Source organism: Ostrea edulis, chromosome 3 (genome assembly GCF_947568905.1).
Source record: "Ostrea edulis chromosome 3, xbOstEdul1.1, whole genome shotgun sequence".
NCBI classification, from domain to species: domain Eukaryota; kingdom Metazoa; phylum Mollusca; class Bivalvia; order Ostreida; family Ostreidae; genus Ostrea; species Ostrea edulis.
Window position 1 is genome coordinate 28,675,854 of NC_079166.1, and position 12,922 is coordinate 28,688,775.

The following is a 12,922-nucleotide window of genomic DNA, read 5'->3' on the forward strand; positions in this document are numbered from 1 at the left end:
GAAGGACAAGAGATAATCGACAGGCTTCACCCGAAAAGCTTCTAAAGCTGTAAGAACCCAGCTCTGAATAGCGTCAATATATCAGGAATTCAGGCAAGTTTGTGCGCAAAACCTTTTAATTTCATTTTAACATATCATGACATATTTATATAACATATTGTGACATATCCATATAACGTATCCTGACATATCCATATAACTTATTGTGGCATATCCATATAGTGTATTGTGACATATTCATATAGTGTATTGTGACATATCTATATAGTGTATTGTGACATATTCATATAGTGTATTGTGACATATCTATATAAGATATTGTGTCATATCTATATAATGTATTGTGACATATCTATATAATGTATTGTGACATATCTATATAATGTATTGTGATATATCTATATAATGTATTGTGACATATCTATATAATGTATTGTGACATATCTATGTAATGTATTGTGACATATCAATAGAATGTATTGCGATATATCTATATAGTGTATTGTGACATATCTATATAAGATATTGTGACATATCTATATAATGTATTGTGACATATCTATATAATGTATTGTGAAATATCTATATAATGTATTGTGACATATCTATATAATGTATTGTGACATATTTATATAACGTATCGGGAGATCTATATATAATGTATTGTGACATATCTATATAATGTATTGTGACATATCCATATAACACATTGTGACATATCCATATAACATATTGTGACATATCTATATAATGTATTGTGACATATCTATATAATGTATTGTGACACATCTATATAATGTATTGTGACATATCTATATAATGTATTGTGACATATCTATATAATGTATTGTGACATATCTATATAATGTATTTTGACATATCTATATAATGTATTGTGACATATCTATATAATGTATTGTGACATATCTATATAACACATTGTGACATATCCATATAACATATTGTGACATATCTATATAATGTATTTTGACATATCTGTATAACAGCTTACTTGAGATGAAAGCTCAAATGAGCTTTTCTGATCGCCTGTTGTCCGTCGTCCATCTGTAAACTTTTTTTTTTTAATTTTCCACTTCTTTAGAACCACTGGGACAATTTCAACCAAACGTAGCCAAAATCATCCGTGGGTGAAGGGCTTTTAATTTTTTTTTTTAAAACGAAAGATCATGCCCTCTTCAAAGGGGAGATAATCACAAAAAAATGCAAAAATATGGTGGGTCATTTAAAAAAAATCTTCTCAAGAACCACTGAGCCAGAAAAGAAAGCTGAAATTTACATGAAAGCTTCCTGACATAGTGCAGATTCAACTTTGTTAAAATTATGACCCCCGAGGGTACATATGTAGGAAGGGGCCACAATAGGGGATCAAATTTTTACATACAAATAAATAAGGAAAATCTTCAAGTACCATTGGGCTAGGAAAGTAGAAATTTACATGAAAGCTTCCTGACATAGTGTAGATTCAAGTTTGTTTAATCATGACCCCCGGGGTAGAATGGGGCCACAATAAGGGAACATTTTTTTTTACATAACAAATGCATCCCTTAAGTAAAATGTTTGACAACCTTCTCAAGAACGACTGGACTAGGAAAGTAGAAATTTACATGAAAGCTTCCTGACATAGTACAGATTCACGTTTGTTAAAATCATAGCTCCTAGGGGGCAGGGTGGGGCCATAATAGGGGATCAAAGTTTTTACAAGCAAATATATAGAAACATCTTCAAAGATCTTCTTCTCAAGAACCACTGGGCCAGAAATGTAGAAATTTACATGAAAGCTTTCCACATAATTCAAAATCAAGTTGGTTAAAATCATGGCCCCCGGAGGTAGTATAGGGCCACAATAGTTCATCAAAGTTTTACACACAACTATACAGGGAAAATCTTTAAAAATCTTCTCAAGAACCACTGGGCTAAGAAGGTACAAATTTACATGAAAGCTTTCTCACAAAGTGCAGATTCACGTTTGTTAAAATTATGACCCTCGGGGGTAGGTTGGGGCCACAATAGGGGATCAAAGTTTTGCATACAAATATATATATAGAAAACCTTTAAAGACCTTCTTCTCAAGAACCACTGGCCAGGAAAGTAGAAATTTACGTGAAAGCTTTCTCATACATAGTGCAGATTGAAGTTTGTTAAAATCATGACCCCCATAGGATAGGTTGGGGCCACAATAGGGGACCAAAGCTTTGCATACAAATAAATATGGAAAATCTTTAAAGATCTTCCCAAGAACCACTGAGCCAGGAAAGTAGAAATTTACATTCTGACATAGTGTAGATTCAAGTTTGTAAAAATCATGGACCCGGAGGTAGGTTGAGGCCACAATATGGATCAAAAGTTTACATGCGAATAGGGAATTTTTTTTTTAAAATGAGCCAAAGTGACTCAGGTGAGCGATGTGGCCCACAGGTTTCTTGTTTAAATCTGCAACTTCCTTTCGTTATCATGTTTATGCGGGTTAGCTATCAGCAATCCCAAAAACATATCTCGCTCTTCCCCTGCCTATCAATATTACTGAAATTTCAATCAACTCTGCATTTTTTTCAGGGTCTAATGGAACTTCCGCCTCTCAACATTGCAGTGCATCATTTTGGAAGTCTTATAATATTATCAAGAGTCAATACCTAGCAGACTATACCTATAAGCAACATTGTTATATGTATAATATTCACATACAAACTTGGTGGGCCCAGTGTCAATTATTCGTTATCATGTACCTATTACTCAAAGAAATATGTCATCATAGTATGTCGTTACTCAATAGTAAAAAGCCGCCAATGAGGATCTGGGCTAAAATAGGTCATCAGAACCCCTTGCTTGTTGTAAGAGGCGACTAAATGGGGCAGTCCTTCGGATTAGACCGCAGAAACCAATCAATCCATTCTTTATTCTCCTTACCAATAGTGCAAAGGTATTGAGAAAATACATATAAGTGTTCATACAAATATACAATATGATGTGTTCACAATTTATACACTGTATATATGTACAAACTGCAGCAATATAAACAAAGTCATTATAGAGGGGACAGAGTATGATTGATAGATTTTAAGAATTTACTTAATTTTCTTAACTTGACAATATTGTCAGAATTAAGAATACATTTTGATGTTAATACATTTGGTGGCGACCCTTTTCTCCATCTAATACATTGATTTTTAATTGTAGCAAATCTACATGTACAACATCTAAACAAATAATGGTATTCATAACCGATTTCATTTTCATTACACAGGGTACATTTTCTTTGGGATCTTTCTATGCCGTACCATCTGCCAACTTCAATAGGTAATCGATTACTCAGTATTACATGTATGAAATTTACACAAAGCTATTCTGTCAGAAGGATCCAGTATACATGTATCAAGGTATTTTTCAAAACAAAAAATTTCTTTTATCATACAATAAAAAAATCCTTTTGATGAATTAAATACATTATTACACCATTCGAATCCCACATATTACCGAAACCTAAATTATTTAGTTTTTTTTTTTTTTGTCTCTCACATAAAGCATCCACTTAGAAAAGCAAATATCTTGTGTGAATTTGCATTTACAAAATGCATACATAATATTTGAAAATTTATCATCTCCTGTAAAAGCAACCTTGCACCAATAATTGAGCATCCTCGATTGTACATCAACATAAAGTGGATACGCTCCCAATTCACCATAAATCAAATAACTTGGTGTTGAACGTTTTAAATTCACTGATAATTTGCTAAACTTTAAATGAACCCTTTCTAAACATTCATAATTACCAGTACCCCAAACTCCACACCCATAAAATAAAATCGGCTTTACAATGCTACAATAAAGACCGTACCGACAGCTTACCGATAGTTTATGTAATCGCGGGTCTTCCCTTCTGTAAAATCTCATAAACACCTAGATACAAAAATTCATCAACTACCTCTACATCATGGGAATCATATTTGAAATTATAATTTGGCAGCCTTCCTTTTGAAAATACAACTACTTTTGTCTTTTCATCATTTACCGTTAGTTCCCATATGTTACAATACTCACTAAAAATATTTAGAACTGTTTGTAATCCATCATGAGTCTCAGAAATCAACACTGCATCATCCGCGTATAACAGAATAAAAGGTTTGAAGTAAATGCCCAGTGTATCCCTAACATTATTACTTAAGTTTTCTAAACCTGTGACATTTTTCATTAGGAAAAATTCTTCCACATCATTCAAATACAATGAAAATAAAAATGGTGATAAGTTCTCGCCTTGACGAATGTCGTTATTACTCATAAAGTAATCTGAAAATTTATCATCATGGACAATTCGTGACTTAATGCCTTGTTTCCAACTAGTCAATTAACATCTTGAGTACAAAAATATGGTCTATAGTAGAATAGCCTTTTCTAAAACCAGATTGATTTTCATATATCAAGGTCACCTCACTGGAATAATTTGACAACCTAGTGTTTAATATAGAAGTAAACAATTTACCCAGGCAGCTAACAATAGTAATAGGCCTGTAGTTTTTTGGATCTCCTGAAGATCCTTTATTCTTATAAAATTGGAATTATATTGCCCTTAAGCCAGACATCAGGTAGAATACCTGTATCAAAAACAATGTTTAAAACACTGGACATAATCATTCACAAGTTTTCTGGCAGAGTGTTTAGTAAAAGGTGTAATGATATAGTACCAAACCTTTTACTATATATTATTTTTTGTTGTTGTTAGAGCTACGAATTTAAGGTTGATCGATCCTCATGTGATGTCATAGGTTTTTGCAAAAATCTTGATAAATTAAACTTTGCACATAATAGAAATATATCTTTCCAAGAAATTTTATTCACTGGATATAATAAAAAATCTGGTAAACTATTAATACTGAAAAAGTTTATATTTTCCATAGATAATCAATTATTTATGATTAAAATAATTTTGTCAAGGGCAATAACTCCTATGCTGGAATTTCCTCTACTGGATGTCTATTATACATTGGTTTACCTAATATCCACAATTAATCTATACATATTTATGAATTATCAGTTTTTTAAAACTGTTGATATTTAAATTGTCATTTCAACAAGTTTTTATCTATTTTTATTATTCTGTTTAACGAAAACGTGTGATTTTCTGATGTTGATGTATACTATTGTTTTTGTATGTCTTGACATCTTTAAAAAGGTGGCAACATATACATTTTCTTTGGTTATTTATTAATTAAATTAAACTATATTGAGTGGAAATTAATACAGTTTTTCCACTTTTAACCATTAATATTGATAAGTCACATGAGGATGGAGCTACCTTAAGATTTTGTATAAATGCTAAGCATTTTAATTAACAAGTGTATAAAATAGCATTTACAAAGTTAGACATGGTGCTATTTGATAATTAACAAATTTTATACTAGAAATTAAAACCAATACTATCAATATTTGCCAGAATGTTTTCTGTTTGAACTTGATTCAAGCACTGATGAGTCACCACTACTTGTATCAAATTATTTGTAATGAAATGAAACTCATTTTGTATTTCAATTATAGGAAAAAGTCTTCGTCAAACATTTAACAAATTATGGCCATATAAAATCATCAATTGATTCTTAGGCACCACCGAATCCGTCCAAAATGTACCACATGGATGGTTTTTTAAATTGTTTATGGTATTTTATATGTAAATGAGCTAACTAGTATGTGATGTTCTATATAAACATGTGCATAAGGAAGAAAAGGCAACTCCTGCTACAGTAAGAAGGAAAGGCAACTCGTGCTACAGTAAGAAGGAAAGGCAACTCGTGCTACAGTAAGAAGGAAAGTCAAATAAAAAAAAGTACCAGCTTGCCTCATCAAAATTTGAAATATGCAGATGATTGCACTCTTCTTCTAAAAGATGAGATCACTCTTGAACATTCCTTAAAAGTTATAGCAAAATTCAGCAATGATTCAACCTACATGTATTATGAAATATAGAATTGCTGAAGAAATGAAAACTAGTACAAAATGATTTTTGTGTCTCTTGCAGGGACATTGTTAAGCAAGTTTTAAAGTTTGATAGACTGTATATCATGGATTTGTAGTATGTAACATGTATGTATGTTATGCATTTTAAAAATACTTTTTAAAAATAGCATAATATCCCCAATTGCCTGTAATATATATAATTATATATCATATAAACAGTAAACTAAATTTTTATATAGAAGTATACAAAAAAAAATTCAGGACAAAAGATACACATATGTTGAAGTTGTGAAATTGTAATTTATACACCTTGGCAGGATAAAACTTATATTGAATGGTATTATATCTTTTCTTTTTTTCGTCACAGTTTACTGGAATAAAACCATTCAGGTGTGTGTGTATGTTGCGATATTACAAATGTTATTTATTTTGTTCTGTGAGACCTCTAAAGAGTAGTATATGCATACTTAATGCTTCCATATTAGTTTCTGAAAATATTGAATTGATCACCAACAACTATATCAAATATAATTGTACTTGTAATAATCTTTTTGTATACATCTATTTTGTAAGAAGTTCCCACTACGAGGAGGGACCCTGTCCTCCTGTAGTGCTGTCATGGGGGTTGTAATATGAACCCCTCATATGGCAGTTTTTGGTTTCTTTATGTACATGTACTGTTTTAAAAAAAATGTCAATGATTTAAACATATACATGTTTATCTATTTGATTTAAAAAAACAGTATCATTATATATGTATTGTGTGGATTACAATTTGCAGACCAAAGGACTTAGATTAATGATAAGATCTGTTTTAAATGACATGTATCATTTTTGTTTCTTTTACAAAAAAAAAAAAAAAAATATATATATAAATAAATAAATTGCTCTTTACACAAATGATTTATTATCATTTAGTACAGAATCCAACCAAAATGACAGTAAACACATTGGAACTAAAATTCCTGGATCTAATAGCATTCAAAAGAACTGAGGAACATCTCAATCTATACATTTCTAAATTCTCTGATTCAGTAGAAATTCTTGTATTACTTTTGGAAACAGAAAATAAACAATGCTGCAATACATTTAAATCAAGAAAAAACCTAAAGTTTTTCAGCAACTGACGGCAATTTGTCTTCATGTCCTCATATCCTGAGTTGACATGCATCTTCTAAGGAAGGTTAACATGCTTAATGCAACCTTTATCTGGTCTGGTATCACAGTTTTTATCTCTCTTTCCTGACTGTTTGAACTACATTCCTCCCAGCGTTACGACTTGCCATTCTCGGATGGATTCACCGGAAACTCTAAAGTTGGCCAGCTGAATGATTCCAACTTCTTTAAGTTGATTTCTACTTTTGTTCCCATCATTTTCACTACGCTCTTCTCTGGAATTATTTCCTAAAAACAAACAACATGTGTTTGTGAAATACGGATTACAACAAAGTGGAACCAGGTCAAGGTCACAAGGTCAAAGAATTTGGTGTCAAAGGAAAGGTCTTGCCGCAAAAAATACACAACAAATATGAAAGCTGTACCTTTAATGATGTAAAGATATGACCAAGGTAAAAGTTTTTGGCTAGCTTTTTGGGACAGACAGACTGACCGAAAACTATTTGGTTCTGCATCTCTGATTCTGGGAGCATAAAAATGAAATTGCCACACCTTTAGTTGATGATTTTCCAGTTGTTTTTTTAATCTAAATATTACATGTACATATTCACTTTTGGCTATTTTTTGTTAATTGCTAGACATAGAAAATTGTAAAACCACACCAGCAAGGTCTATATCCAGAAAACATTACACAGATTCCTGAGTTCTATATAATCCCATGATTGATATGTCTCGATATTCATAAAAGGATGAAACAAGAATAAAAACAGGCACTGAGTACTGAAAGTGAACTTCTATAAATAAATGGATGCCAGTAGTTTACTCATATGTGGATGTACATAAATGTGCTTTGAATACAATGTTTCTACAGCCTAAAACAGGGCTGTGACTGAATTCCTCAGAAATCAGAGGAAAACTGGTCAAAAAGGGAGGAAAACACCTCATCCTACCTGGAAAAAATATCATTTTCTGTCACTTTAGATCAAACTCAAAGTTTTTCATTGTTTTGAAAATTGATCCAATCGGAGGACTTCCTGATACAATATTTCTGAGCATAGGAGATGGCTATTAGTGTTTCATAAGATAGATAATCTACACTAGCTATTACTCTAAAAAAATTAAGCATATGAAAGACAAAATTCAGATATTACTTGACTTACTTCTCTTAATATTAGATCTTTCTCAAAGAGACTATTTCCTCCCTCAAATACAATTTTAATAATGCAGCGCACTCTGTTGGTCGTTATACAACATTTTTCAGGAACTGCAACTTTGGCAAACACAGACAGGGATACAGTAGACGGAGTTTGATGCCAGTCAAATCGACACGACTTCTTCTCCCCCTCAACCTACAACAGAAACCAATTACCTAGAAATTGGCATGTATGAGAAATACTGTGGAATCATTAAACTCTGAGGGTTAAATTTTTATGGATTGTTAATTCAGATTTTACAGTTCATATAAAAACTGTGTATTTCGATTAAAGCTATTAAACCACAATGTAGATACAAGAAAACTTATCTCCCATAAAACACAATGTTCCACAGTACAGTAAATCATAATTATAGTGAAGTGCTGGGAATGAACAATTTTGATTCGTTATAAACATAATTCGTTATATCCAATAAGTTTATAATGAGTTTTAAATCTACATGGGAATGAAAATCACTTCACTGTGTAAAGTGTGAATTCATTATAAAGGTGTTCACTGTAACCATGTTCTATTGTAAGGTGAATTCATTGTAAATGTGTTCACTGTAACCATGTTTTATTGTAAACATAAATTAATTATAAAGGTGTTCACTATAACCATGTTCTATTGTAAGGTGAATTCATTATAAATGTGTTCACTGTAACCATGTTTTACTGTAAACATGAATTAATTATAAATGTGTTCACTGTAACCGTGTTTTACTGTAAACATGAATTCATTATAAATGTGTTCACTGTAACCGTGTTTTATTGTAAGGTGAATTCATTATGAATGTGTTCACTGCAACTGTGTTTTACTGTAAACATGAATTCATTATAAATGTGTTCACTGTAATTGTGTTTTACTGTAAACATGAATTCAATATAAATGTGTTCACTGTAACCGTGTTTTACTGTAAACATGAATTCATTATAAATGTGTTCACTGTAACCGTGTTTTATTGTAAGGTGAATTCATTATAAAAGTGTTCACTGTAACTGTGTTTTACTGTCAACATAAATTAATTATAAACGTGTTCACTGTTCTATTGTACACATGTATATGTGGAAGATATATGTGCTTCTTGTATCTACGGATTAAATATTGTATGGGGGTGTATTAACAATAAAAGCATGAGGAAATCTACATCATTTACAATGAAAGCATGAGGAAATCTACATCATTAACAATGAAAGCGTGAGGAAATGTACATTATTATGTTCCCCAAACGAAGTTTGGGAACATATTGGTTTTACTCTGTTTCTTATTATTATTATTATGTTCCCCAAACAAAGTTTGGGAACATATTGGTTTTACTCTGTTTCTTATTAAGGTCTTCCGTCTCCTGCGGAAGACCTTACTATTATTGTTAGCGTTCTTCTTCTTCATTATTATTATTATTATTATTTTTATTGTTCGCGTTCTTCTTCTTCATTAAGGTCTTCCGTCTCCTGCGGAAGACCTTACTATTATTGTTAGCGTTCTTCTTCTTCATTATTATTATTATTATTATTTTCCTTGGTAGTACACGCGTTTTTCTCAGCCATTTCTCGATCGATTTTCACGAAATTTTCAGGAAAGATGTCTTTTGGTGACGAGACTTTGCTTGCAAAATTTCGTGCTTGACATCACTTCCGGTCAGGAGTTATCTCTCTTTTAGTGACTTTTTGAAGGGCCTTGTTGTCCACACATCTCCTCCGTTAGTTTTGAAGCTAGAGTCTTGAAATTTCTACACAAGATAGAGTAAACATTTTAGAAGATTTGTGGGGGATTCGATTTTACCGGAGGCGATTTGCCTAAACGCTCGCCTGGACCTGAAAAAATGAATGCCAAAATTTTTCGCCGATTTCGGCGATTTTTGACCTTTCATCTCCAATATCTTTTTTCTTGCAAATATTTTGTTAAGACATGTAGAAAAAAAGTTGTGCACATTTACGAGATCTTTTCGAAAATATCAAGATTTAGGGGCTAGCCCCTTCAATTAGGGATCTAGAAGGGCTCAAAGTCTAGATCAAATATCTCAAAAATCGTTAATATTTTGGTATAAGTCAAAGAACAAAAAATGTTCATCTCAACAATCCAAATCTATTCATATAAAAATTTAGGTCATATGTTACGTAATAAGGGATTTTAAGGGCCAAAACCATAAATTTTTTACCCCTTGTATCTCGAAAACGACAAATATTTTGAAAAGCAATAAAGAACAAAAGTTGTTCAGAATGATGATCTGAACAATATGCATATTTCGTTTTTACCCTATGTGGCCCCGTTAGGGAGCTACAGTTTGGCCCCTAAAAATTACTTCTAGAAATAACTCGAGAACGGTAAAGAATTTCTAAATACTTGTTGAACAAAAAATGTTTGAAATGTCATGACCTTTCTTACGATATCAAGCAAAAGGGGCTGACCCTTTAAATTAGGGGCCCAGAAGGGTCCAAAGGTTTATGAGAATATCTCAGAAACTATTAATATTTTGTAATAAGTCATTGAAGCGGAAATGTTCATCTAAACGAGCTTGTTCTTATCAAATCAAAAAGTAGGTCATATGTTACGTAATAAGGGATTTTAAGGGCCAAAATCATAAATAATTGACGCCTCATATTTTGAAAACCACAAATATTTTGAAAAGCATTATTGAACAAAAGTTGTTCAGAATGATAATCTAAACAATATGTACATTTCGTTTTTTCCCTATGTGGCCCCGTTAGGGAGCTACAGTTTGGCCCCTAAATATTTCTTGTAGAGATAACTCGAGAACGGTAAAGAATTTCTAAATACTTGTTGAGCAAAAAATGTTTAAAATGACAAGGCCTTTCTTACGATATCAAGCAAAACGGGCTGGCCCTTTAAATTAGGGGTTCAGAAGGGTCCAAATGTTTTTGAGAATATCTCAGAAACTATTAATATTTTATAATAAGTTGTAGAAGCGGAAATGTTCATCTCAACGAGCTTGATCTTATCAAATCAAAAAGTAGGTCATATGTTACGTAATTACAGATTTTAAGGGCCAAAATCGTAAATATTTGACGCCTCATATCTTTAAAACAACATATTTTTTTAAAAGCATTATTGAACAAAAGTTGTTCAATGTGTCATAACCTATCGATCAATATCAAAAAATGGGTCTGTGGGCCTCATGGCTCGCCTGTAGAGTCGATTTTTGTCGATATCAGTCGATTTCAAACACTTGTAACTGCTAAATATTTTGTAAGGACATATTGAACAAAAGTTGTTCAGTTTATCGAGATCTATCGATTGATATCAAGAAATAGGCCTATGGTCCTAATGGCTCGCCTGTAGAGTCGATTTTTTGTCGATATCGGTCGATCTCAATAACTTTTTACAGGTAAATATTTTGTAAAGACATATAGAACTAAAGTTGTTAAGTCTATAGAGGGCTAACAAATGACATCAAGAAATAGGCCCGCGGGCCTTATGGCTCGCCTGGAGAGTCGAATTTCAAACGAATTTCACCGCAACTTTGCTTCAGAAGCTTATGATATGAAAATTTGATTATATCTAAAGTGTCTTAAAGTCGGAAACTAAATTGGGACTCATTTGTCTTTTTTTTTTTTTTTAACTCCGAGTGCATCAACAAATCGGACGGAAGACCTACTCGTTGCTTGCAACGAGATCGTGTCTAGTTATTATTATTATTATTATTTTTTCCCTTTCGTCTCAGAGACCGTTGGATGGATTTTCCTGAAACTTTCACAGGTTATAGGGAACGATGGTACCTCCAGGCATTTTTTTCATTTTTTCAAAATTCACTTCCGTTCGTCAGATACGTCCGATTTTCCGGTTTTTGAAAGAAACTTTGTCCGGGGGTAAACTTGAAAACCACTAAAGATAATCGAATGAAACTTTCAGGGATGATAGATCTATTTTCTCTATGGTGCATGCACGTAATATTTTTTGTCGCCGTCACTTCCGGTCGTCACCGGAAGTGATCAAATAAATCATCAATTTCAAACTTTTTTCTTTCAAATTGAAACCTACTTTGGTTTACTATATCTCGTTCTAATTCTCAAAAAATATTGACCCCACCGGAAGTTGAATCTCCAACTTCCGGTTATATCAAAGAAAGACTATTCATTCTCTCATTTTTCAGTGCCATAAATCTCGGTCATGAAACTAGTTAATGAGTTGAGTTTTACATATATTATAGTCACTATAAATGTCTAAAGTAACGTCAAATATTTTTGTAAAATTCACTTCCGGTCGGCAAATACGGCTAATGAGCTGTTTTCGTTGTCAATCGTTTTTCTCAGAAACGGTAAAAGATAGTCACCAAAATTTCAGAGTTAATAGATCTCACTTTGTAGGGGTGCAGTAGGGGTTCAGAATGTCGGCCGTCACTTCCGGTCGTCACCGGAAGTGATTAATAAATCATAAATTTCAAACTTTTTTCTTTCAAATTGAAACCTATATCGGTTTATTAGGTCTCGTTCTAATTCTCAAAAACTATTGACCCCACCGGAAGTTGAATCTTCAACTTCCGGTTATATGAAAGAAAAACTATTCATTCTCTCATTTTTCAGTGCCATAAATCTCGGTCATAAAACAAGTTAATGATTTGAATTTTACATATGTTATAGACATTATATATGTCTAGTGTAAATTTAATTATTTTTGTAAAATTCACTTCC

At 32.2% G+C, this 12,922-nt stretch overlaps 1 protein-coding gene and 1 long non-coding RNA gene across 2 annotated transcripts in view; one reads left to right on the plus strand and one right to left on the minus strand.

Annotated features, from left to right (window-relative positions):
• The first annotated feature begins 2,575 nt into the window (after positions 1-2,575).
• LOC130053330 (uncharacterized) lies at positions 2,576-7,010 on the plus strand. Its single transcript, XR_008801888.1, has 2 exons — positions 2,576-2,938; positions 3,263-7,010. It is a non-coding gene; the product is annotated as an uncharacterized LOC130053330 (long non-coding RNA).
• The window catches only part of LOC125674096 (cysteine and histidine-rich domain-containing protein 1-like), a 39,583-nt gene continuing 33,085 nt past the window's right edge, over positions 6,425-12,922 (minus strand). Inside the window, exons 8-9 of the mRNA XM_056160397.1 lie at positions 8,241-8,429; positions 6,425-7,368 (exon numbers count right to left, since the gene is read on the minus strand). Coding sequence (XP_056016372.1) covers positions 7,237-7,368; positions 8,241-8,429 — 321 coding nt within the window. The 3' untranslated portion in view covers positions 6,425-7,236. The remainder of the gene's footprint in view (positions 7,369-8,240; positions 8,430-12,922) is intronic.